Source organism: Sorex fumeus, unplaced genomic scaffold (assembly GCF_029834395.1).
Source record: "Sorex fumeus unplaced genomic scaffold, SorFum_2.1 ptg000008l, whole genome shotgun sequence".
Lineage (NCBI taxonomy): Eukaryota > Metazoa > Chordata > Mammalia > Eulipotyphla > Soricidae > Sorex > Sorex fumeus.
The window spans coordinates 28899625-28927518 of record NW_026606065.1 but is presented as its reverse complement, the minus strand read 5'-3'; the positions used below and the strand labels follow the sequence as shown (position 1 = coordinate 28927518).

Below are 27894 nucleotides of genomic sequence, written 5' to 3'. Positions count from 1 at the left end.
TATCTGGAACAGATGACTGGATAAAGATACTGTGGTATATATACACAATGGATATATATGAAAATGGTTCTAAGAAAAGACAAAATTATGTAATTTGCTTCTATGTGGATGCAATTAGAGGGTATTATGCTAAAGTTGGTCAGAAAGGGAGGGACAGATACAAAATGGTTTCCCTCACACATGGGATGCTAAAAGGACATAGCAAGGGAATATTCCAAGGGTTGGCATGTTATATGCATGAAATTCCATCATAAACAGTATTGGAACTCATGGTAATTCCAATAAATTTTTTAAAAATGGAACAAAGTGAACTTGGAACATTTTAGCTTATTTCAATAACATTTGACCTGTAGTAATTTTATGTCTCAAGTATAAAATTAGTAGATGTAGGTGTAGTTTCAATTCCATCATCAGTAAAGAACAATGTGGAAAGTACTAGTGAAAATGATTTCGCTGTTTTATTTCTGATTGGAATGTCTAAAGTTTAAATATCTCTAAATATTTAAAGAAGATAGTGCAAATTGTAGGTTAGCACAATGGATAACCCACACTGATGGACAAAATAACCAAAAAATAAATTGTCACCAATATCTAGCAAATAGTTAATTAAATATAATTTATAATTAACAATATATTATTTAAGGCAGAGCAACTAATAGTTTACTAATACTTTGTCATCTAGGAAGAAGTATTTTGTCATCTAGGAAGAAAGTCAGATACTAATTAAAGCAGTGGTTTTACTGTTGTTTTTCCACTTGGGATCAGATATCTCTATCTGCATTTAAAATTTTGTTGCTGTTGTTTTGGGACCACACTTAATGATATTCAAGGATTACTCCTGGCTTTGCACTTAGGAGTTACTCCTGGGGATGCTCGAGGGAACATATGGAATGCGGGGGACCGAATCCTGGTTGGCCAAGCACAAGATAAGCGTCCTACCCACTGTAATATCTCTTTAGCTCCTTGCATTTGTTTCTTTAACTATATCTATATCTGTACCCAGATAATATCTTAAGATATTATTATGTTTCAATTAATAAACCTGGAAAAATTCCACCTATAGATTTATTATACTGCCCTCTAACAGAAAATTTCTCTCTCTATCTGGAACTAAGGGGCATTTTCTATGACCAATGGTTATTTGAAACAAAAGCAAAGCTACTCAGAGCATCAGTTCAAAAGACTAGGACATATTTTTATTTAGGATATCTCTTATTTAGGATATCTTTTATTTTGACTGTAGACACATTTAACTCTCTTAGGAAACACTCAACATCCATGCACAGTCAGCAGAGTGAAGCGGAAAATCCACATCTCAATACCACCTTTGTAAAACAAGGACTAAGATGGTTCCCAATAGCTGATCTGTGATCGTTAGATATAATTCTATGGCAGGTCAGTTTCAGCTTGGAGCTCATTGGTTACATATTCCTTTAACATACTCCTAAAACGTGGAAGCCACGTTAAATGTTTGCAGCAATGTCAAAGAGAACCTACAAATTCTCAGTTGAAGAACCTGCTATTGCTGCCACACATTGAAGGGGAATGGAAGAAGCGATCCCCTTAGTACCCAGATAGTGATTTCACCTTGTATAGCTGCAGGATAGGAAAGACCTTAAATCCAGCCTCAACATGTTTGGCTGCAGCAGGCACCTTTACATATAAGAAAATGCATATTTTCTTCTTTATTTAATACATTGGATTGAAAGTATAGATTTTGGAGGTAACAGAAATAAGGTGAGGCTTTAAGTGACTTTCTTATATATATAAACAATAATGATTTAATAGCCTATGTCTCTTTCAAACTATACCACTAGGATCTGATTTGAAAATTCTGAGTATTCGGAAGACAGCATGGCACGACACTGCCATAGCCATGCCACTGGACCCCACGCCGGGCTGTTTAATTCGGTCGAAGTGTCCCGGATAGGGGCAGGTGAGACTACTCCCCACCCCAAGGGACCCAGCCCAGCAGCCGAAAACCCCCAGTACTCAACCTCCACCCTGTTTACAGCCACTCTCCCATGCTTGGGCTGAGCCTCACCCACGAGAAAACCTATCCCTGGACCACGCCATGAATCTCATACCTCACACCACTCATACTTCAAGTGTAGCACACCACATTTTATGGGTTTAAAGTAGAAGGCAACCAATCTTAGAGAAAAATATATTTACATATATACATATATATGTATATATACATATATATATAAGCACATAGGGCTCAACCTTTAACAACATATTATTAATCTCTTATAGAAGGGCTTAATAGCCCCTGGGTGAAATACAACAACCTTCATATACTCTCCTCTAAGGGAAGTCTTTTCGGAGCATTTCCAGTGATTTATTCACAACAAACAATACAAGATAAATTATTTCATTTCTGCTTTGAGGCAGGGGTTGGGGTTCTGGATAAAAAAGATCCAAATATGGTTGTGGGAAGGTGTAATGGTGGTGGGATTGGTGTTTGAATATTAGATGCAATCAAATATTGTGAACTAATTTATAAAATTATCATCAAACTAAATAAAAAAGAAAATTCTGAGTATTCATGATCTTTCTAGACGTCTGTATAGGATTTGTTCTAGAGTCTTGGTACTCTTTGATAAATTCAATATATTGTTGGAGTGGATACGCCAAGAATATCTAATTCAACTCAACTTCTTGGCAGGTCTTTGTTCTTTGACAGAGCCAAAGAGATAAGTCAAGTATCCTTCAGGTTACCGACGCTATTAGAACGGTTGATCATACCCACCTTAGGCCATCAATAACACAATCTCAACACATTTATACTGACACATTTGGGATACAATGATCTAGATGCCCTAACTCTCACTATGTTTTTATATATGATTGGAAACACAGTTAGTTGATTGCTTATTATGTATCGTTTTCTTTCTTTTATTTGGAGGGTCACACTCAGCACATTCAGGGTTTAGTCCTCGTTCTGCACTCAGGGGTCACTCCTAGTTGCACTCATGGACCAGATGCGGTGCTGAAGACAAAAGTGAGGGTGGCTATGTGCAGAGCGCCCTTACCTCCTGTACGCTCCCTCTGACTTACTGTACTGTCTCTTAGAATCACCGAGGGAACCAAGACTAAATTCTTTTTTAGTGTTTAGAAGTCAAGCAAGTTGATGTCTGCTCTTTTTATGATAATAATCAGGAGTTTCCTATGTGAGTATGTAAAATGGCAAACTGGCCCTGAGGCATTTCATTTCCAAACAACTTTTATTTAATAGTGGTAGGAGAATAGTCTCCAAATCCAAGTTACTATACCTCTGTTCATCTTACTTTTAATCAAAAATAATACTAAGATAATTACAGAGCACTGAAAGTTTCCCTTGTTGATATCGAATAAAAATTAAGCTTGTAATAAAATTAGTTTACCAGACGGCCTGTACTATTAAAATGTATTCTTTTTTAACTTTGAAGTTCAAGATACTTTAATATCACCTGCAATCATGTGTTTTGCTCTTTTATTTTTAAATGGCATATTTAAAGCATTCTCCATGGTATTACTTACTTGTTTAAGCTTCTTTAGATCTTCATCAAGTTCTAAGTTGTCCAAAATAACAGCAACAAACAAACTCAGGAGGATCTATAAAATGGTTAAATAACAATGAAAAAACCCACACACCATAAGTCAAATATAATACCTACAGAATATAGACTATCCACCTAAACACATATTCTACAGGATGCATTCAGTGAAAAATAACCCTGGAGTTGTGAGTCATGGCACAGGCATCTTAGGTTCTATAATAAACATGCTTAGAGAAATGCATGTGTTTGTGAAATAAACTATATAAAATATAAACTTGCTTATTTAGAAAGCCAATTTAAAATGGAAATTAAGAAAAACGTTTTTTTTTTCTAAAGAAACACCCCAGTAATCTCACTTTTGAGACTGTATTCAAAATAAATAATCAAAAGTGTGAATGAGGAGATTCACATACAAAGGTGCTTGATAAGGTTATTTACAGTAATGAAATACTGGAAAGCATAGCGAACCCTCGAACCCTCCGTAATGGTGCAGTTAAGGAGCCTTTGAGGATCAAATCGCTGTAGCCACTATACATTGCCATTGTTGGAGTAAGTTCCCAGAGGCCCCCAGTACTCCGCTCACTTCCTGGGGTTCTTGCTCTTGTGTTGAACACAGTGGTTGGCTACAGACCAGACTGTGTGGTGAGAGATAAGGGGATTCACTTCACTCTCTCCTCATTCACCCAGTTTGGAGCAAGCCAGATGCCAGGCTCCAGGACACTTAAAATGTCCTTAGGAGAGTCTATGAGATGAACTGAGGCTGCTGCCAATAGCCACATGACCCGTCTTGGTTGTGGACCCATTTGGCCTCAAGGAGACTCCCGTCCCAGCCAACATTTCTACTTCAGTCATGAGTCCCATGGGTTACCAAGTCAATCTTGCCCCAGATTGCAGAAGCCACAGAAACCACGAGAGATAATAAACACAGCTGTACAAGCTCTAAATTATTCGTCTGGTCCACAGCAATAGATGACTAGTGCACTCATCAACTTTAACGGTATTCAAAAATGCTTCTATTGCAATGAATATTGAAGATACGGTAAGAGGGCAATGGTGTGCAAAAAGAAACAGAGAAAATGCTAGAGGGAGCACTGTAGTACTGTCCTCTTGTTGTTGGTAGATTTGCTCAAGTGGGCACCAGTAACATCTCACAACAAATTTTGAGACTTGTTGTTACTTTTTTTTGGCATATTGAATATGTCACAGGTAGCTTTCCAGGCTTTGCCGTGTGGGTGAGATACTCTCAGTAGCTTGCCGGGCTCTCTGAGAGGGGCAGAAGAATCAAATCTGTGTCAGCCATGTCGGCCGCATGCAAGGCAAATGCCTTATCCACTGTGCTATCACTATTAATGTTTGCATTATTGGAAAATTTCTATGTTGATCAAAGGGATGGTTCTTCCTATTCCCATTTTGTTTGCTCGCTTTGGCAGCACATATACTAAAATTGGAATGATACAGAGACGATTAGCATGGCTAGAGGGAGGTACTTTAGAAATATTATTGGTGCCTTCCTTAGTGAAAAAAAATATATTTTTCTCTTCTGTATATCACCATATGTACAAAATTAAAACAAAGGCATATACTTCTTTGAAAGGGCTAAGTAGGGTAAAAAAAAAAAGAAAGAAAAGAACTTTTAAAGTGTTTTCCTATCTATTCCCTTCTCAACTCTGAATTCCCGAAAGTTCCGCATTCATTTGGCCATTGTTTTTACTCCTAAGTAATATCCTCCCTTTTCACTTTCCTTTTAACAAATTATTGCATTTGTTCCTATCAGATGGTGAAGCATGAAAGTAAGAAAGTCAGTTGAATTTAGTCAGGACTTTTGAGCACCAGAGAGAGTAATATGCAGAAAAGAATAACAAGTCATTTTTCCAAGTTTAATGGAGATTTAACAAGAAACAAGAAGAGCCTCCAAATGTTCAATTTTCACAGGATATTTATGGTTTCAGGGGCCAACGCCCTGCCTTCTAATAGCCACGTCTGTTGGGATTTGCCAGGAGTTAAAGAAGTTACAGATGCCCTAGACTACAGATGGGTGGAAGTCACCACTCGGCATAGCTTGTATGTGTGTCTTTCTACCTCAGACACCACTTCTATAAGACATTTCATCCTGGCTCCAAGTTTAGCCCCCTTTCCCTGACTGCAATGTTGTCCTTGTAGTTACCATCAAGAAGATCAGAGACAGAGTGTCTCTCCCTTCCCAGCAACCACACCCTGGAAGTAGAGATGGTCATCAAAAGCTTCCAGATGTGGACTGAGATGTCACTTCTGCTGCTGACCCCATGGACTCTGGGCAGGCACTGCTCTGTGTCTGAGTAACCACATTTCCCAGCTCCCAGGGAAAGGGTGCACACAAATCAAAAAAGAATAAGCATTGTTCCCAGATGGAAAAAAAAAGGAAAAGTGGCAGCTTGCTCCCTGTTCCAGAAAATTGCAATTTGGAAAACTTGTCTTAGGCCAGAGCAATAGTACAGTGGGCAGAGCGCTTTCCTGCACACGACAAACCTCCATTCATTCCCCAGCACTGCACCTCTAGGAGTGATCTCTGAATATAGAACCAGAAGTAAATCTTGGGCACTGTCAGGTGTGACTCCCAAACTGAAACTACCACCAACAAAAACTTGTCTTTTTAGATTCTTTCTCCGTCCCTTTCAGATCTTTTTTGAAGAAAAGTCAACCTGACCATTTTATCTCCCTACTGTCTTAAAAGCCCACAGATTACACCCTTGAAACTTAAATTCCAGGAACAGAGCACCCTCATTCTTTATGGGATAATGTGGCATATTGCCAAAGGGCCAACTTGGCCTGGCTAGCGGAGTTTTGGTTTTGAGATCAAAGCAATTATTGACTGCAGATGGCCCCCTTGATTGCCAAGTGAGTTTGGAGAGGGCGGTATGGTGGCGGCCAATATTAGACACTGGGAATATCAGTTCATCCTACTTACAGAGCACCTGCAGGGTGTGGGGCAGTGACCAGGGATGGGAGAAAGGAAATGGGTTTGCCCCATCTTTGTGATCCTTTTCATTTCTTCAGCAGGTTCCCTGGGAGACCCATCACAGACTGGTGCTCTTTTGTCAACAATAAATTATTTTCTTGCTCATCTACCTGGATTGGAGAGGTTTTCAGCATTGACAGCTTTTAATTTTTGTGCTCACCAGCAGACAGATGGCTACTTAAGGGCAGCGAGGCTCTGTAATTCGATTAAATTCGACAAGCAGCTGATGGGTTCCAGCCATGGGTCAGACACTAACTGGTCAGGATCATAAATACAATATACTGCCCTCACCACCATTAACTTATCCATCAAATAAAGCCCATGAGGCTTGTGGCCTGGCAGAGAAGTTCACTGCGGCTGGGGGGCCTGGCTCTGCGTGTCACCCACGGGTCCGGCCTGAGTCCCAGGGTCTTCACTTGTAAGATATTGTGGCTATCACAACTAAAAATAAAAGCTCCACACACAGCAGCTTTTCATGGAATTCCTTTCCAGCCAGCCAGGGTATGAAGGAGCCCATGGGAAAAGATGCAGGAAAAAGCACAGGAGCTCAGGATGAAAATAATTGCCTTGATATTTCTCTCCATTGATCTGACTTAGTTCCTAAGCCCCTTGCTGCAGACTGAACTTGGCACCACCAATCGGATTTAGCTCTTAAACACTCATTTCCATTTGGTTATAGAGTAGTATAAACCCATGGCACATGATTTGAATTAAAAAAAAAAACAACCAACTCAGTTACTTCTAAATCAATTTTCCTAATTGTGCTTGGGAGAGTGTTGAGGGGAGAATAAGGAGGTGCTTGTTATCTGGCAGTGATGGTGCTTGTTTGGGGGTTCAAGGCCTGTTGTGAAGTTGGCCACCCTGGGGCTGGAGTGATAGTACAGTGGGTAGGGCGTTTGCCTTGCATGCGGCCAACCTGGGTTGGATCCCCAGCATCTCATATGGTTCCCCAAGCACCGCCAGGAGTAATTCCTGAGCCAGGAGTAACCACTGAGCATTGCTGGGTGTGACCCAAAAAGAAAAAAATAATTGACCACTCTGACAGTTCCTGCAGCTGAAGATGAGAACTCTGGTTCTCAGAGGTGCCCCCAAGGCTGCTTTCACTCAGCGTAGGAGCTGGTGGCCTTGGCAACAGGAGCCTGTCCAGCAGCTCACCTGGAGGCCAACTGTTCCCAACGAGGTTCCGAGCACCAGCAAAGCCCTGGCCACATGGTCCTTCCTGGCCTCTCCCAGCTTCACGCGAGCTTCTCCTCTGATCTTGGCGTGGAAGCGTATCCACCCAGGCTCTGCCCGTTTCACCTGGATTTTCGCTCCCTGTGGCCTGGGTCTTGTCTTCATTTTTCTCTTCTTAAGACACGTGCATTTGGATTTAGGACTGAACTGCAGAATCCAGAATGATTTCCACTCTAGACTCACTCTCCTCTCTGCAAAGACCCCTCGCCCTCAGAAGGTCACTGTGTGGGTCTCAGAGTCGGGGTCTGGATGGAGCCTTTGTGAATATCCCCTTCCTTCTATCCCACAGGAGCCACTAGTTTCCAGTGGGACTCTGAGCCACCATCCACAGTGGAGAATTTGGGGGTGCTGCCATTCCAGAGGCAAACTAGGGGATGCATGATTTTGGCTCGTATCCAATCTGGGGGAATATATCTCAGTTTCTCAGGCAGCTCCCAATTCTGACCAGGCCACCTTTGTCCTCATGTCTGCATGTAGTGGGCTCCATCCTGCCCTGAAAGCACTTCTCCCTCTCTGCAACTCTTAGGGATCCTGCATCTTCCTTTGCTCATTCCAGATGTTCTCAGTTCCTTTCAAAGAGCAGGAACATAAAGGAAAACTGATCTGGGTTTGGGGTGGGGGAGGCTTAGGGTGGAGGCCAAGTGTGAAATAAAACCCCGTCTGCACCCCAGCCCATCTGAGCTTGGGCATCTCCAGAGCAGCGAGAAAGTCCCAGTCTCAGAGAAAAGATATAAGCATTTGAGAAAGGTGTTGGTAACACATTTAAGAATAATGTAAAAAAATTAAGTTCAATGTAATATCCCATCAAAGAAAGTCTAAAGGAGTTTTCTTTAGACTATCATTCGAGCTAACCACTGGATGTAACAACACTCTTTGAACATTTAGACTTTGCTGCTCTAGCAATGGGGTCAGGGGATGGTGAAAATCAGAAAGCAATTTCCTGGAGAACTTGCATTCTCCTCTTGCAACCATCTGGGCATGGATGTTTATCTCACTGTTCCCTGTCACGCCCGCCCCCCTTCCCCCCCCCCCCCGTGTGGGCACCTGATAAGGTGATGGTGGACACTCTGGGGAGAGATGACTAAGGCATCTGGCTTTGACAAGTATCTTCAGAAAGGAGATCAAAGGGGCAGGGAAACAATGCAAGCCTGAAGCTGGTGGAAAGGAGGTGGTGAGCAGAACGACTCTAGCTCTTTGTTCAGACTCTAATAAGGCAGTGGGCACTTCTGGGATAAAGAAATAAAGATGTTGGTGGGTGGCCATCACTTGAATTTACGTTGCCTCTAAGACCTTATTTCATTAAAATCCAGTGGTGTATGGATTGGACTGGAGGGGGACATCAAGTTTGGCCTTGGTGGGGGATTGGCCTTTCCTTCCACTCCACATGTCTTGGAAATGGGTATGCATCCTGCCTCTAAAATCAAGAACCAGGGGCCGAACTGATAGTACACCAGGTAGGGCACTTGCCTTGCATGTGACTGACCTGGGTTCGATTCAATATCCTGCATCCTATATGGTCCCCCAAGTATCACCAGGAGTAATTCCTGAGGGCAGAGACAGGAGAGTAACTCCTGAGCGTCACTGGGTGCGACCCAAAGCCAAAAAATTGAATATTAATTTATTATTTAATTTATTAATAATAATTTATTAATTTATATATTAGAAATAATAATAATAATTTTAAAAGCCAGAACCATTTTTTAGTACTCCCAGAAATTTTGCCTTTGTTTCATTGGTTTGCTGTGACTATAAAGCATCTCCTGCCCCCGTGCCTGGTTGTCCTCGCCAGGGCCCCTTGGAGGAGGCAGCTTGAGTTTCCCTCCCTGCCCCCAGCAGAGCTCCGGCAGCCAAAGACCTCCAGAACCAGCCATAACCATGCTGAGACCACTCTCCACATGCATGAAGGTACCGGGAGAGGAACAAAGGCATGCGGGTCCCGGGGCTGAGATCTCCAAGCCTGCTCAGATCGGGGCTGAGCATCCTCCACCCAGATCTTCCATCTTCCAGTAGGCAGGAGTCACACCCACCAGCTGGCTCCCTGGCGCCATGTAATCCCATCAACGGTCAAGATCCAGAGACTATAAAACCCAGCTCCCGGAAGTGCGTGGCCGCATTTGCGGCTGCGTGACATCTTATTATATCATTCTTACCTTGGACAACCTGGCAGGTTATAGAATGTAACCTGCCCACACGGCAGAGTCTGGCAGACTCCCTGTGGCATACCCAATATGCCAAATACCAGTAACAATGATGGGTCTCATTCTCCTAACCCTGAAAAAGCCTTGAATATGGCACTTTTTAAAATCTCAGGGCTAGGATGAAGGAGACTTTACTGGTGCCTGCTTGAGGCAACTGATGAACAATAGGATGATCATGATCGTGATAAAGAAGCTCAGGTCCTGTTCCGGAAGGACCTGAACTATGACCCTGACACCTGCCTCTTATTTTCAGTCTTGATCTGCAGGTGCCACAGGGGTAGGAGTCAAAGGTTTTCCAGAGCCTCACAATGGGATTCATGGGTTCACTACCAAATGGGATTGTGGAAATTAAGCATCTTTATAGTGGATTTTTGGTACTGAACCACCCGGCATCACCATTTGTTTGAAACTCTGCCAGTCCTAAACTATACACCAATCCCACTGTTAATTTATCATTTAATACTTATATTTATATAATATTTACATGTGTAAAGAGGCATGAATACTGCTATGTCACTTTTTGGTTTTTTTAAGCTTTGGGTGCCATACCTGGCAAAAAAGAGCTTACTTTTGGTCATGGGCTCTGGTATCACTCCTGTCTGTGTTGGGGGGGGCACAGGCAATGCCAGAGTGAAACGGGGTCGAAACGGGGTCGACTTCATGCAAGGCCAGCACCTTAATCCCTGGACTATCTACTCACTACTTACTTTTATTGGAGCTACATCAAGAGGGAAAGGGAGTCCTTCCTTTTGAGCTTTGCTAAAACACACACACACACACACACACACACACACACACACAGCCCTTACACACATTTACAGAGTAAGCACTGTAGCACTGTCCTCCCATTGTTCATCAATTTGTTCGAGATGGCACCAGTAATGTCTCCATTGTGAGACTTGTTACTGTTTTTGGCATATTGAATATGCCAAGGGTAGCTTGCTAGGCTTTGCTGTGCAGGCGCAATACTCTCGGTAGCTTGCCAGGCTCTCCGAGAGAGGTGAAGGAATCGAACCCAGGTCAGCCCGGGTCGGCCATGTGCAAGGCAAATGCCCTACCCACTGTGCTATCGCTCCAGTCCATTTAGAGAGTATATGCTTTAAAAAAGAAATACATTGGTTGGCTGCTTGCCACTCTTAACAGATCTATAACATTACATTGTATTAATATGCAATATTTGCTCTAACATAAAGTATCTAAGTGAGTAATACACCTACTCCTTGACTGAATGCTCAATACCAGTACACGAACAATACATTTCAATTCTGGCTTTGGTAGCACACGTAGTAAAATTGTACTGCTACAGGAAAGATTAGCCCGATCACTAGCACAAAGATGACATGCAAATCAGTGAAGTGTAGCATAGTTTTAAATTAGGGAATAGACAGTATTGAATGATGACAAACACTGGCCCATGGTGTCTGCTTTACAAAATGAAGATTACTAAACAAAGGGGTAATGTGTGTGTGTGTGTGTGTGTGTGTGTGTATGTGTGTGTGTGTATGTGGTGGGTGCAGTAAATAAATACATCAAAACCACACAGTGTATAAATCAAACACTATGTAAACACATAACTAAACTACAACAAGAATCATGAGTTTGGGACTGGAGAGATAGTACAGAGGGTAAGGCACTTGCCTTGCACACAAATGGCCTGGTTTGATCCCTGTCATCCCAAATGGTCTCTGGAGCCCACTAGAATTGTACTCTGAGCACAGAGTCAGTATAAGTCCTGAGCACAACTAGTCATGGGCCCCAAAAGTCAATGATGTCTAAAATATCAAAATATTTTAGGTATCTAATGATTTGTCTTCCTCAGAGTCCACTGTCATGATTTTTTTGACACCCATAATGCTCTCAGTATGGCGAATGCAAAATCCCAGTTCTCATTGAGTCTGATTCTTAGAACTGGGGGGTTACATTGCAGCATATGGGTGGCATTTTTCACATCTAGTATAGTGTATTTTAGGCGATCCATTTCCAGGTTCAGTATTTTGATTAGGGGGCTTACTTGGCAGTGCTCCAGGCTACTCGTGGCTCAGCCATGGGCTCCCTCCTGGCAGTGCTCAGGGCTCCCTCCTGGCAGTGCTCAGGGAACCATATGGTATAGGGAGGGAACTTGGAGTCTTTCTACAATGGATCCTGCACACTAACCAGTGGGCTATCTCCCCTTTCTACAGAATGTTTGACTGCTGCAAACACTCTGATTCCTTATCTTTATAATACCTGTGCCCAGAACTTATACTCCAGAAAATTTTCAAATGTGCCTGTGCTAAGCGTCTGCTTTCATGAAGTCAGATACTTTTAACCAGACAGTTCAACTAACTTTTCCTCCATTTGAGCATAATCAAGTTTAAAATGAAGATTCATTAAACTATAATTAATTACAAACTTAAATCAATTCCATGAAAATGTAAAAGCAATTAAACTCCAAGTTTAATTTACCCCAGACAACTTCTCTTGCCTCTGTTTCTCCATAAAGTATTTCAGCAAAAATCTAATAAATGACAGAAATGGAATCATAGTTTCACCCAATTTTGTTGGCACATAAACTGTCAGTGCCATATTCTGGGCATTTTTTTCTTTCCCAGGACTCACTTGCAAGGTTAGTGTTGGTAGGACGCTGAGACTGGCAAGAGGCCGGCCCAAGCACTTTAATTCTTGGTTAGGTATTTCTGGCCCCGTCATTCCATATCTTTCATGCAACTGTTCCCTTAACTCCACAAAGACTCCCGCCATCATTCTACACATCCTTTTTCATTTCTGAAGTGACTTTTGCTATTTTCTTTTTTTTTTCTATGTCAAAGACAGCTCCTAAACTAAAATGTCACCTTTAATCTTTATTCTTTCTCTACTGTGAATTTGATGAAGAACTTATCTTTTAATTATTTTCAAATGTGCAATGGAAGCAGGGCAGGCATCTGGTCAACCCGCAAAATCACTTTCTGCTTTTCCTTTTTCTCTAATTTATAATCACCCTCTCTTAAGCAGTCTCACAGGCGGTCATTGGAAACAATTTTTCTTTCTTTTTTTTTAATATAGGTAAAAAAAAGTCAAATGTAATCAGACTGACGTAAAAGGGGACATATTCAACATAGATGCATTTTTAAGTGAATTCCACAGAATCAAGTTATTTAATTTACACTTTGAAATGCCCATTTTTGTCAGCCAAATAGGCCTATTCTCAGAAAGCTGGCATGACAGAAGCAAAATCAAGAGATTACTGCTTGAAGTCAAGCACTTCAAAGGTAACACACAGACGCGTCACAATGAATGCTTAATTACATTCTCTCTCTTTCAGAGTTCCTGTCCCAGGGCATCCCTTTGAAACAATGATAAAGAGAAAAACATTGCAAGAGAAAAATAGTCTTTCAACTCCTTTGGTCTTCTGGAGCCCTTATTCCCCCAATTACTGCAAAACCTGGGGAAAGATGAACTTCACAAGCATCTGACAACTGCAATCTTTCAAGAGGGAACTAGAGAACACAACCTGCTGGAACAGAAGCATCTTTGAGGGACACTGCCAAGCATTAGGAATGTGCTTGGGCTATACAATTTAGCTTGATTTTCACCGTGAGCTGACAAACTGGTGCTTCCACACCTCAGGTGGAGGCCATAGAAGATGAGTTTTATTCCAGAACAATATACAGTCAATTATTTTTCCCCCTTCTTTATTTCTTGCTTGGCACATGTGTGCCTCTCAGAAGGCTGCATCAGGCACCCCACGCCCCAGGTTGATGCCAGGCCACAGATGGGTAGCAAGGATGTACATGGGCACTTGAATGCTTCTATGGGCGTTTCCTTTGCTCCCTTGGGGTTAAAGTGCTTTGTGATATTTTGCTGAAGGAAAAAATATCTGATTTATGTTTCCTACATATTTGCATAAACAAATGCTCATTTTCAGCTAAGTTCAAGCTTAAAGCCAGGCTAATGGATTACAACTCCCTGGGACATATGCCCTATTGGGAAGGACACATGAGAAATTCATCTGTCTCCTCCAGACTCTTGCATGTCAGAGGGTCTTCAAACCTCCCCTGCTCTTTAATGATCTTTAATTCAGATCTGGGGTGTGTGCAGGGAGCAGGGGGCATATGCTTCTTCTGCTGACAGTGATCATAAACACGCACCCAGGACCCCCTATCACTCTCGTCACTGGGTGGAACTAGCTTGGCCAGTCGGTTTGTATCCAGTCCTACTTCTGGACTCATTGGAAGCTTGCTAGAACAGGAGGGAAACCCATCTCCTTTCAGGCCATAGTTCAGGCGAGGACTTGCACACAGTAGGTGGTTTCAGTAAATCTGTCCAGTCACACTGGCTGAGATATGGAACAGAAGCTCAGTCCAGGGCTTTACAAGAAAAGAAAAGCAACCACAGATGCTGCTTTAAGGAAATTCCAGCTCCTGGGAGGACGGGAGCGGGGGCAAGTGTATGTGTGCCCACAGCTCCTAATTTTGTGCCATGGTTTCAGTTTTCATATCTTATTAGCAAGTGTTTTTCTTTCACTGGATTAACTAATGTTCATTTGAAAAGCTCATATAAATGTAAAAAGCGGCATAGCTGACCTTTTTGCTATAGACATCATAATCAGAAAAACCAATTAAATATCCCGAAGCTTTAAAAATATCACATAAATCTGGTTAAGAGGACTTGATTTCAGTTTGATTTAAAAGGAGCATTTCATGTAGCTTTGGTTCTGTTGAGACTGAAGCGGTCATTGAAGCCCTAGCCAAACAGGACGTTCAAACTCAATACATCAGGATCCTCCGTGAGCTGTATTATGGATTCACTACCAGGATCTCACCATTCTACAAGGAAGTGATCATCCATGTCAAGAGATGGGTTCGGCAGGGTGACACCAAAACTCTTCAGTGCCACCCTCGAGAATGCCATGTGACAACTGGAATGGGAAAGAATGGGAGTGAAGATAGATGGTTGGCAACTCCACCACCTCTGCTTTGCTGATGACCTCATTCTAATAACAACAAACATTAGCCAAGTGGCACAAATGCTGGCTGACTTCGGCCATGAATGTGGAAAGATTAGACTGCAGCTGATCTCAAGAAGACAATGTTTATGAAGAGTGGACTAGTTCCTGACATTCCTTTTGCTCTCAATGGAATGAACATCTCTGAATGCAGCAGTTATGCATACCTAGGTTAAGAACTCAACATGATGAATGAACTGGCACCTGAGCTGTGCAGGAGGAAGAGAGCAGATGGAACGCTTTCAAGAGCATTGAAGAAATAGCTAAGAGAATGACGAACCTATGGCTCTGGGTACATATCTTTGACTCCACCATTCTCCCTACATTAATATATGCCTCAGTGACCTGGACCCTACGAAAACAGGATGAGAACGCTCTCTGGGTCACCTAAAGAGGAATCAAAAGAACTATGCGTGGAGTATCACGCTTACTCAAGTGAGAGAAGGAATCCGGAGTTCCGACCTCCATCAATGATTGAGAATCAGGGATGTTGTCTCGTTTGCCAAGGTATCGAAAATTAGATGGGCTGGACACATAATACGATTTGAGGATGACCACTGGACTCGAGCTGTTACTGACTGGATTCCACATGACGTCAAAAGAATGCGTGGCTGCCCACCTATGAAATGGTTAGACTTCTTCATCAAGATACTGAACAAATGGTTTGAGGCTCTTCATGTTCCTGCGAGCAGACGCCACTGGTTTACACTAGCACGTGACAGGGATTTTGGAGATGTTACTGGTGCCTGCTTGAGCAAATCGATGAGTAACGGGATATCAAGTGATCAAGTAATCATTTCATGTAGCTTAGATTGTGTCTAAATAGTGAGTTGAGATGAACAAAGAAAATCAAATGGGAAAGGCAAAAAATTAAAAATAATTAAAAGATAGAAAATATGTCTATTATCTCAGGGTGGGAATAGATTTCTTAATCATGCTGCTAAAATAAATATTGACTTTAAATGAAAAACTGATCATCTGACCACATCAAAATGAAATGTCAAATAACATCATACCTGTGAGGCTCTGGGTTCCATCACCAGCACCACCAAATATACCTATATCCTTAAATCTATACTATATCTGTAACTATGTGTGGCTCAAAGAGAATGTTTTCAACATATATCATAGTTAAGGGATAAAATCCAAAATTTAAGCCCGACTCCAACAAATGTATTTTAAGAAGATTTTAAGGAGATAAACTCATCTTTTAAAAATAGGCAAAGTGGGGTGGAAGAGATAGCACAGCAGGTAGGGCGTTTACTTTGCTTGTGGCTGACCCAGGTTCGATTTCTAGCATCCCATATGGTCCCCTGAGCACTTCCAGGAGTAATTCCTGAGTACAGAGCCAGGAGTAATCCCTGAGTATCGGCTGGGTGTGATCCAAAAAGAAAAAAAAAGTGAAGTAGTTGCAGTCACAAAGATTGCCAATGAGCCTATGAATACGTGCTCCCTTATTAGTGATGACTAAATGCAATGATGCAATTGAAGGCAAAGGAATTCCATCAAGTAAAGGTAAAGGGATTCCACCATCCAGCTTAGGTTGTGAGATGTCAAACATCCACGATTGTCCATATTGTGGAAGTCTCACAATATCACATACAAGTGAGAACGTGTGCACGGAGGAATTCTCCACCCTTGGGAGAGGAGGTTGTACAGACTGCCTACAGAGCCAGGGTTTTTGAACTGGAGGTCAGACAGGAAACGGTTTAGGTTTTACGGGTCAGGAAGCAACACTTTGCATATTGTGTAGGTACTGAAAGAAGCATGTAAAGACTCACAGACCCTGTGAGCTCACATGCTGTAGAAACAGCCCCTGGCTCAGATCTAGGGTGTAAACCTGCAGACACCTGCTCTTCAGAGCCGCTGGGAATCTCCTGGGTTCCCAGTTTCTACTCCCTGGCATGTATTCAGTGAAACACCCTCCTAAATCAGAACAGACCCGGTATTTGCAACATTCTAAAGAGAAGATCACTGGTAAACAATCTACATATCCACCAGCAAGAGAACTGATAAGTCATATTTAGGGATTATCTAATGTCTACATGACTCTATATGTACACTACTGGTCAAATAAGAGTTCAGTGTTTTATGGTAAAAAGTTTGAACACAATAGTGGGTATAAAACTGAACTGAGAATACAGGTTGGCCTTTCTGCCATTTATTCTGAAAGTTACTACCTCATGGGCTTTGTGAGCTGACAATCAACTGGGCAGTGGCATGGAGTCAGACAGAAAATGAGAGAAATATCTACACCAGGGAGAATTGTGCAGAAAAGTGCTTCTCAAGCTAAAAATTCATATTTGCCTCCCAATGAAGTGTAGACGAAGTCTTAGATTCTAGTCTTCTATGAAAAGCTCTATCTTCAATACCAACATAGAAAGGAAGGGAAACAACTGCATTTCACTGATTTTAATTTGTGCATTTACTCTTCCCACTCTGAAGCTGGAATACACCTTATAATCTATCTTCCTCATCTATCTATCTATCTATCTATCTATCTATCTATCTATCTATCTCTATATTTATCTATCATCTATCATTGAGACCATTCTATTTGTTTGTTTATTTTTGCTAAATTTTACAACATTAGAATCTTCTGATAATGGACAGTTATGTTAGATTTAATCAAATACAACTTTCAAACTGGCAGACTGATTCACACCTAATTTTCCATAGTTGTTATGTGAGAGAAAGTGCGGAGGGAAGGATGAAGGGATGAGAGAATCTAGGCATCCATGGTACTTTATTTTATTTGGAGGGGCACTGCCTGGGTGCATAGGGCTTACTCCTGGCTCTGTGTTTAGGGTGACTCTTGCCTTGGATGACCATATGCAGAGGCAGAGAATCAACTAAGCTTAGTTAACACAAGGCAAAAGACTTGCACTATCTCTCAGCCCTATAAATGGTACTTTAAACTGAGCATCAATACTTCCAGTATATAAGAATAAATAAACTTTTGCCTTCATAAATGCCAATGATGGTTAGATGTTTCTATATGCATAGGTCTTCTTACTTAAACTTAAACTCAGTGTTCATGAAAACTATGATTATCCTCTTATACTGTGACAAAATCCTCCCAATCACAAGGTCAACTCAGAGGGAACCCAACCAGGTAAGGAGGTGTGGGGGCCTTTCATCCTTATTTTCAGACACAACACACTGCAGACATCATGGAAGCTGCCTGATTTCCAAGGTTAAAATCTCATGACAGTATTTAGATAGACGAGAAATGCTGACACTTGGACCACACACCTGTTCTCCACTGTATCTACCAACAAGCCCTCATCAACAGGAAGAATGAACTCCTTTAATGAGTTATGGCAACAACTAGGCTGTTTACTAAAAAAACATTTAGATTAGCTCCATATATAGGTGATTTATATACCTCTTCTGCATTTAACCTATGACCAACAGTCTCCTACAATGCCATATTTGTAAAAGGAACTTAAACACATAGAAGGTGCTGAGTAAACACAGGTGAAGTAATGGGCGAGTGAATGAGAAGATGAATAAATGGAAGATGGCACAGACTTCTGTGAGGGAGGAGAGCAGAGGACGAGATGCAAAACACCAGCCCAGCCCATTTCCTTCTCCCAAACCAGGCTTCCATAGCCAGTGTTCAGCGCTTAGTGCTCTGTTTTCGTCGAAAAATTAGTAATCATCCTTGTGCACTGGAGGGCAGGTCCATTCTATGCCTTGGACCTCGGATATGGCACCGTATACTTTGGGATGGGCTGACATTTCCAGATTTCAACCTCTTGTTTAGTTCTTAGACACTTGGATTTGGTTTGTTTTGTTTAATCCAAGTGACTCTTGGGCAGAGGACTGGTTTGCTGCAGGCAAACCAGGCTTCATCATGCGAGAAAGGTACCCAGAGCAGTGTATGACCACAGGCTCTGAGAGCAGGCTATTGGGTGTCAGGATGGCCGAATGGTCTAAGTTGCCAGACTCAAGCTCCGCTTCCCCAGCCTGGGGATTCTGGGAGCAGGCTATTTAGGAAGGTCTGGCTGGAACAGCGACATTCCAAGGGATTGGGTCCCTGTCTTATCAGATACAGCCCATAATCATCACACCTTGCTCTTTAAGTAAAGTTGACACAATTAGTTTTCTAAATGATTCATGTAAGAGTCCCATCCCATGATTATGCAGTTGAGATGTGGGATGCTCACTGAGCCTCAGTTTTATCACCTGTAGAATGGGAATATTACCCATCTTGGCTGTTCTAAATAATAGCGGTGAAACTGTAAAACATGTTGTCACTCAGTAAGAGAAAACAAATGTTTTTTTTTTATTTCATCTGTTCTTGAAAAAAGTCAACATTTTTGGCACTTACCTTGAAACTCTTAATATAATACAAAGAGCTTAAGTTTGCTTCTTAAATACACACAAGTTTATTATATGGATGTATCTCTTCAGCACCATACCTGAGAGTGACATCCCTTTAGTATGACACAAATCTCAATTTGTAGCTATTTATTCAACTAATTTGGACCTCCTAAGTGGAGTTCAGAGGGCCTGAGGACCACTCCTTGGCCAGGCTGATGGTCCAATGGGAAGGCCTGAGGATGGAAGCACTGCTTAAGGCTGGACCAATCCAGCAGGGTGGGAAGCACTCAAAGCTTCACCCAGTGGTGCTCTGGGAGCCACGTGGAGCTTGAATCAAAACTAGGCTGGGTATAATAGCTGTCTATCTCCCTGTACTCTACCTTTTTTTTTTAGAAGTACACTACAGAGAAAAATATGCCTGCATGACAGAAATCCATTTTCCCTGGGTTTTGGCATTTGTTTTATAGTGCGCTTATACAATATTTTAAGCCCTGTGTTTTATTTTCCCTCATGTATTTCCTTCAGATACTCATGTCACCACAACACTGAGCTGATTTCCAGTGAACTGATGGTACCCTGAGGTTCTCCATCTCTATCTTCAGTTCAATGACAGCTGGGGAGAAAGATGCAGGGGAACAGAACTGTGATTCTCGACAGGATGGGAACAAGAGGGACTTTCTACTTGCATGCTCGGATCAGCTAAGGTGTGGATGCTCCAGAGGAGGACGTGGAATTCTTATTTTGTTTTGTCTTGTTTCACCTGAATGCAAGCATGTGGAGTTGGTGGGGACTAACATCAGAAGAATTAAGAATGACTAGGAGCCTCATCGAACCTGACCGCTCTACATTTGTTCTTTCTCATTTTGAAATTCAGTGTCGGTCCCAAATCAGTAACTATGCCTTCCATGTTCAATTCTAAGAGTTGGAAAAACGCTCAACTCACCAGAGTGGCGAAAAGATGGTAGAGGATGAAGTAGATGGCGACCACGGGGGCCCACATGTGCCCCACAGCATTCAGAGTTTGGTCCATTACGTCAACCCATCCTTCCTGGGTCAGGATCTGGAACATGGACATGAATGCCTACAGGAGAAAAGAATGGGGGCATTAAACACCAGCTATCACCTTGAATGCCACTGAAAATCAGTATATCATATGGGAGATCTTTGATCTCAACATTACTCATTTAATCAGATAGATCAAGGGGAAGATCAACCTTAATTCAACACTTGGGAACGGGCAGATAACACGAAGGTCTCACCCCACAAAGGTCTAAATCTTGACATCTAATCAGCATGGGAAACTGAAATAATTACTCTGATAAAAATGACACTGCTGTCTGCAGGCCCCCCCCCCCCTCCCACGCTGGGAGGAAAAGGGGATCTGCGTCTGTCTGCCTGTCCCTTTGGTCCGGCCGCCCATCAGAGCTTCTCCCTTGTCCCCCACCCAGTCTTTACTTCCTGGACAAAAACCAGGTATCCGTGGGGGCGTGGCCACTTCAGGGGTGGGCGTGGCTTTAAAGTGGGCGTGGCCTATTATTCGGCAGGACGACGCTCACGCGGCCGCAGGTACTTCACTCAAACCAACAAATATTACCCCTTCACATACACAACAACATGAGGAAACAACGCAAATCCCCACCACAGGGAGACCATGAGGAAATACGTCTAGAAGCCTCAGTAGGTGCTAGCCACCTTAAGGACCTCTCTGACAAGGAATTCAGATATGAAGTCATCAAGATGTTCAATCAGCTCAATGAAACAGTCACACATATATCCGCTAAACTGAAAGAGGACATGAAAGAATCAATTGATCGCACAATTGACAAAATACAGCAAGAAATGAGAGCCGAAATTGGAAAGCTCCGCACAGAAATGGCACACATCACAGATTCCATAGATGAAGTCAAAACCTCACTCACTGCCCTCGAAAATAGAACGACCACAGCTGAGGAAAGAATCAGTGACTTGGAAGATCAGCTGCACCAAGCCAACAGACAACAGCAAACAATGGCAAGAGACCTCAAAATAGCTCAAAAGCGAATCAGAGTCCTATGAGATGATTCCAGAAGAAACAACATTAGAATCATTGGACTACCAGAAGCTCAAGGAAACAATCCCAATGAAAAAACCATGCTTAAACAAATTATTGCCGAAAAATTCCCAGAGCTCCATAATACAGCCATCCAGATTCAAGAAGCCCGAAGGGTGCCAGCTAAAAGAGACCCCAACAGAAACACCCCAAGACATATTATAGTTAGAATGATCGATGCTGCCGATAGAGACACAATACTGCAAGCAGCAAGGGCAAAAAAGGAAATCACATACAAAGGAGCACCCCTGAGATTCACAGCAGACCTCTCAGAGGAAACTCTACAAGCCCGAAGACAGTGGTGAGATATAGTAAAAAAATTCACTGAAATGAATGCTTCACCAAGAATACTCTATCCGGCTAAACTCTCACTCCAAATAGATGGAAAGCTACACTATTTTCTAGATAAACAGCAGCTCAGGAACTTCATAGACTCAAAACCAAACCTAAAACAAGGACTAAAGGGGCTACTATAAGACAAGACAAACCCTACAACCACAACACACCCGCACAGAAACATGACACAAAATCCCATAACCATACTCTCTCTCAATGTCAACGGTCTCAATTCACCATTGAAGAGACACAGAGTGGCAAAATGGATACAGAGACAGAACCCAACATTCTGCTGCCTACAAGAAACTCATCTCAACACTCAGAGCAAACACAGACTCAAAGTCAAAGGATGGAAAACAATCCTGCAAGCAAACAGCTCCTGTAAAAAAGCTGGGGTGGCCATACTAGTATCTGACAACATTAATTTCACCCTGAAAAAGGCTAGAAGGGACAGTGAAGGCCATTTTCTATTCATCAAGGGATACGTACAACAGGAAGAAATCACACTCTTAAATGTATATGCACCTAATGAGGGAACAGCCAAATATTTAAAACAACTGCTAACAGATTTTAAGGAGGACATTACAACCAGCACAATAGTACTTGGAGACTTCAACATTGCCCTATCACCTCTGGACAGATCAACAAGAACAAAACCCAGCAAGGAATCATTGGCTTTGAAAGAAGAAATAGAAGAAAGAGGGCTTATAGACTTATACAGGGCTTTACACCCCTAAAAGAAAGAATACACATTCTTCTCCAGTGCACACGGAACATTTTCCAAAATAGACCATATGCTAGGACACAAAACATACCTCAACAAAATAAGGAAGATAGAAATAGTATCAGCCATCTTTTCAGACCATGATGCACTGAGGACAGAAGTGAATCACACACAGACACGGAGAACCAAATCAAACACCTGGAAATTAAACAACTCGATGCTGAACAATGAATGGGGTCAGGAATGAAGTCAAGGACGAAATCAAAAGATACTTGGAAACAAATGAGAATGAAGACACGAGCTACCAGAACCTATGGGATGCAGTGAAAGCTGTACTAAGGGGAAAATTTATAGCTCTGCAAGCATATCTTAGGTCTGTAGAAATGGTGCACATAAACAACTTGACCTCACAGCTCAAGTCCTTAGAAAAGGATCAACAGAAAGAGCCTAAATCAGGCAGAAGGAAAGAGATCATAAAACTTAGAGAGAAATCAATGACATGGAAACCAAAGAAACAATCCGAAAGATCAATGAAACCAAGAGCTGGTTCTTCGAGAGAATAAACAAGATAGATAAACCACTCGCAACACTCACAAAGAAACAGAAAGAGAGAACCCTAATAAACCGAATCAGAAATGAGAAGGGGGATATCACAACAGAAACCAAAGGAATCCAAAAGATCATCAGAGACTACTTTGAAAGTCTGTATGCCACGAAACAAGAGAACCTAGAAGAAATGGACAAATTCCTGGACTCCTATAATCTCCCAAAGCTGAATCAAGAAGACCTGGAGTATCTGAATAGACCTATTAACATCAACGAAATAGAAACTGCAATCAAAAGCCTTCCCAAAAACAAAAGCCCGGGCCCAGATGGATTCACTAGCGAATTTTTCCAAACATTTAAAGAGGACCTGCTGCCAGTCCTTCTCAAGCTCTTTCAGGAAATTGAAAAAATGGAAACTCTACCAAACAGTTTCTATGAAGCCCATATCTCTCTAATACCAAAAGGAAACAAAGATACCACGAGAAAAGAAAACTACAGGCCAATATCCCTGATGAACACGGATGCAAAGATTAACAACAAAATACTAGCAAATAGAATTCAACTACTCATCAAAAAGATCATACACCATGACCAAGTAGGATTCATCCCGGGGATGCAAGGCTGGTTTAACACTAGGAAATCAATCAACATAATCCACCATATCAACAAAAGAAAAGATAAAAATCATATGATCATATCAATAGATGCAGAGAAAGCATTTGACAAGATCCAGCACCCATTTATGATGAAAACCCTAGCCAAAATGGGGATAGAGGGGACTTTTCTCAATATAGTTAAAGCCATCTACCACAAGCCTACAGCAAGCATCGTCCTCAATGGCGAAAAACTGAGAGCCTTCCCTCTAAGATCAGGGACGAGACAAGGATGCCCACTCTCTCCACTGCTGTTCAATATAGTATTGGAAGTACTTGCAATAGCGATTAGGCAAGAAAAGGATATTAGGGGCATCCAGGTAGGAAAGGAAGAAATCAAGCTCTCACTATTCACAGATGATATGATACTATACTTAGAAAACCCTAAAACCTCTATCAAGAAACTTCTAGAAACAATAGGCTTGTATAGTAAAGTGGCAGGTTATAAAATCAATGCCCAAAAGTCCATGGATTTCCTATATGCAAATAGTGAAAGAGAAGAAAAGACATGAAGAAAACAATCCCATTCACAATTGTGCCCCAGAAAATCAAGTACCTAGGAATCACCTTAACTAAGGAAGTAAAGGACCTGTACAAAGAAAACTACAAAACTCTACTTCAGGAAATAAAAGAGGATACAAGGAAATGGAAAAATATCCCCTGTTCATGGATTGGGAGAATTAACATTGTCAAAATGGCAATACTTCCCAAAGCACTGTATAAATTCAACGCAATCCCTATTAGGATACCCATGACATTCGTCAAAGAATTGGAGCAAACACTCCTGAAATTCATATGGAACATTAACCCCCACGAATAGCTAAAGCAATTCTTGGGAAAAAGAAAATGGGAGGAATCAACCTCCTTAACTTCAAACTCTACTACAAGGCAGTAATAATTAAAACAGCATGGTACTGGAACAAAGGCAGAGCTGTAGACCAATGGAACAGGGTTGAATATACTGACGTCCCCCCCCAAGCATACTAGCATCTAATCTTTGATAAGGGGGCAAGAAAAGTGAAGTGGAGCAGGGAAAGCCTCTTTAACAAATTATGCTGGCAAAACTGGACGGCTATATGCAAAAAAATGGGCTCAGATCTCTGCCTAACTCCATGTACAAAAGTAAGATCTAAGTGGATTAAAGACCTCAACATCAGACTGGAATCTATAAGATACATTGAGGAAAATGTTGGCAAAACCCTTCATGACATAGAAGCTAATAGTGTCTTCAAAGATGTCACACTGCTGGCCAAGCAAGTGAAAACAGAGATAGATAAATGGGACTATCTTAAACTAAGAAGCTTCTGCACCTCAAAAGAAACAGTGACCAAAATACAAAGACAGTCAACTCAATGGAAAAGGATATTCGCCAACTACACATCTGATAAGGGGTTAATTTCAAGGATATACAAAATACTGGTTCAACTCCACAAAAAGAAAACATTCAACCCCATCAAAAAATGGGGAGATGAAATGAATAGAAACTTTGACAAAGAAGAAATCCGAATGGCTAAAAGACACATGAGAAAATGTTCCACATCATTAATCATCAGGGAGATGCAGATCAAAACCACAATGAGGTATCACCTCACATCACAGAGACTGGCCCATATCCACAAGAACAAAAGCAACTGGTGCTGGCGCGGATGTGGTGAGAAAGGGACACTCCTTCACTGTTGGTGGGAATGCCGACTGGTTCAGCCCTTCTGGAAAACAGCATGGATGATTCTCAAAAAACTAGAAATTGAGCTCCCATTTGACTCAGCAATACCACTCCTGGGAATATATCCCAGAGAGGCAAAAAAGTATAGCCGAAGTGACATCTGCAATTGTCTGTTTATTGCAGCACTCTTTACAATAGCCAGAATCTGGAAAAAACCTGAGTGCCCGAGAACAGATGACTGGTTGAAGAAACTCTGGCACATTTACACAATGGAGTACTATGTAGCTGTTAGAAAAGACGAAGTCATGAAGTTTACATACAAGTGGTACTACATGGAAAGTATCATGTTATGCGAAATGACTCAGAAAGAAAGGGAATATTGCATTCATCTGGGGAAATATTGCATTCATCTGGGGAACATAAAGTAACAAAATAGGAAACTAACACCCAAGTATGGCAGAGATCAGTACCAGGAATTTTACTCAATGACCTGGAGGACAACCACACATGTTAGGGGGAGGGGGAGCTCAGAAAGAGAAGGGAACACCAAATAAAGGGTGTTGGGAGGATCTGCCCACGATGGGAGAGAATGCTGAGGGTAGACTGTCGACCAAGCATGATTGCCACTCAATGCCTTTTTTGTAGACCATGGCACTCAAAAGGAGAGAGAGGGAAATGCCCTGCCACAGAGGCAGGGTGGAATGGGGGCTGGGGGGGGGAGGGGATGCTGGGATCCGTGGTGGTGGGAAATGCGCACTGGTGGAGGGATGGGTGTTTGATCATTGTATAATCGAAACCCAAGCACAAAAATGTGTAAGTCTACAACTGTACCTCATGGTGCCTCACTATTAAAAAATAAATAAACATAAAAAAAATGACACTGCTGGTGGTAAATTTTTTGATCAGGTTAGAAAAAGAATCACAACCTCTGTTTACTTGCTTTTCTTTTTACCCCTTCAGTAGGTTAATTACTCAACACTTCTAATAGATTACTGTACTTTCCTTTCTGCGAAGAGCACCTAATCTTCAGAGAGTTTGCATTGAAGTATCCAAATATATATAAGAACGATAACCTTAATTTTACTTTAATGGTTACCCATATATCAAATTATTTCAGTTATGTTAAAATAGAAATTCCTAAAAGTATTTCTAAATGACACTGCCATGCTGAACAACTTAAGAAAAATTATTATTATTATTTTTTAATACCAGGGCAGAGGATTAAGACAATGGAAGGAGTCAGGACCCCTCTTCTCCCAAAATAAAAGCAGTAAAGAATTGCAGTCTCTGTGTAAAGATCCTTGTTTTGCTCCATTATGATATGTACACTATGGCCAGTCTCTTGATAAAATTTTATGATGCTCTTGGGGTTTAAAAACTGAGAGCTGAAAACTGTTGACTTTTTTAAAAGTGTCTTATGGACTTTAATTCAATGATAATGCGAACTGAGTTCTCAGATACTGGAGTCTAAGAAATGAAGTCCAGAATAACAGAAAGATGAAATGAACCCAAGATTAAAAAAAAACAACAACAACAATTACAGATAGGATCTTAGTGTCAAATTAAACCCTTAAAAAAATTCTTGTTCTGGGATGATAGTACAGTGGGGGGGGGGGGTTCCTTGTATACTGCCAACCCGGGTTTGATCCCTGACATCTCATATGGTTCCCTGAGCACAACCAGGAGCAATTCCTGAGTCCAGTCAGGAGTAACTCTTGAGCACTGCTAAGTGTGGCCCCCAAACAATAGCAGCAGCAGTAACAACAGCAACAAATCTCATCTTTTTCTTTTTGAAGCTAAGAAAAATGAGGTCTAATGATGACAGATGCTAACGAGAGCTGCTCTATGAATCCAAGGCCTGCTGGAAGAAGCACTCCAACTTATGCCTTCAAAGAAAGCATACTTCCTGTGCTCAGTAAGTTTCAAATCTACTACTTTTTTGGCCTAATAACATGGTAAGCTCTCTTATCAGTTTCCTGTATGTAGGATAATTAAATTAACTCTTTTAGGTGGAGGCTCTTCAATGCCCAGCACAGAGCTGGCCCATTGGAACAAAGGAGCAATTAATTGTTAAATGAGTCTTGAACCGGGAGATAGGCTTTCCCACTTACCCTTTGTCCATGTGTGAAACACTTCATTTCTCTGGGACTTAAATTTTCTATAATCTCATTACCCTACAAAGTGTTTTGTTCATGAAAGTATGAAGTACATTGATACTTTAGCTCAGCAGCACCAAAGACAATATAATGCTTTCTTTGCCTTAGAGAATATTAGCTTTAATGCATCCTAAAAATGCTTCAGAGAATTTTCAACACTCCATTTAACCTCAATAAGTATGCCAAAACTTATCATTGAGGGGAATTATTTTTTCCTCTTTTTTTTTCTTGTTGAATATTTATCACATCCAAAGGCAAGAAATTCAAATTCCAAAGATGACTCATAAAAAATATGAGCTGTATTTTCTTTCACCAATGTTTCTAGGGTAAAAGTATACGTACATTTCAAAGATTTACAATCGAGGAAGAGTCAAAACACTTTCTAGTGTAAAACATTTTTTTTTCACACACTGGTTTCCTTGCCCCCAAGGAAAGCTGGTGAT

The 27894-nt window shown here is 41.5% G+C and overlaps 1 protein-coding gene and 1 non-coding gene across 3 annotated transcripts in view; one reads left to right on the top strand and one right to left on the bottom strand.

Moving 5' to 3' along the window:
* NALCN (sodium leak channel, non-selective) overlaps nucleotides 1–27894 on the bottom strand; it is a 353058-nt gene that overhangs the window by 128961 nt on the left and 196203 nt on the right. Inside the window, exons 14-15 of one of the 2 annotated variants that reach the window (XM_056109424.1) lie at nucleotides 20228–20365; nucleotides 3526–3600 (exon numbers count right to left, since the gene is read on the bottom strand). In XM_056109424.1, the coding sequence (XP_055965399.1) occupies nucleotides 3526–3600; nucleotides 20228–20365 (213 nt within the window). The remainder of the gene's footprint in view (nucleotides 1–3525; nucleotides 3601–20227; nucleotides 20366–27894) is intronic. The other variant, XM_056109431.1, reaches the window with a different exon arrangement.
* LOC130019497 (U6 spliceosomal RNA) lies at nucleotides 11238–11341 on the top strand. The gene has a single exon (XR_008791822.1). It is a non-coding gene; the product is annotated as a U6 spliceosomal RNA (small nuclear RNA).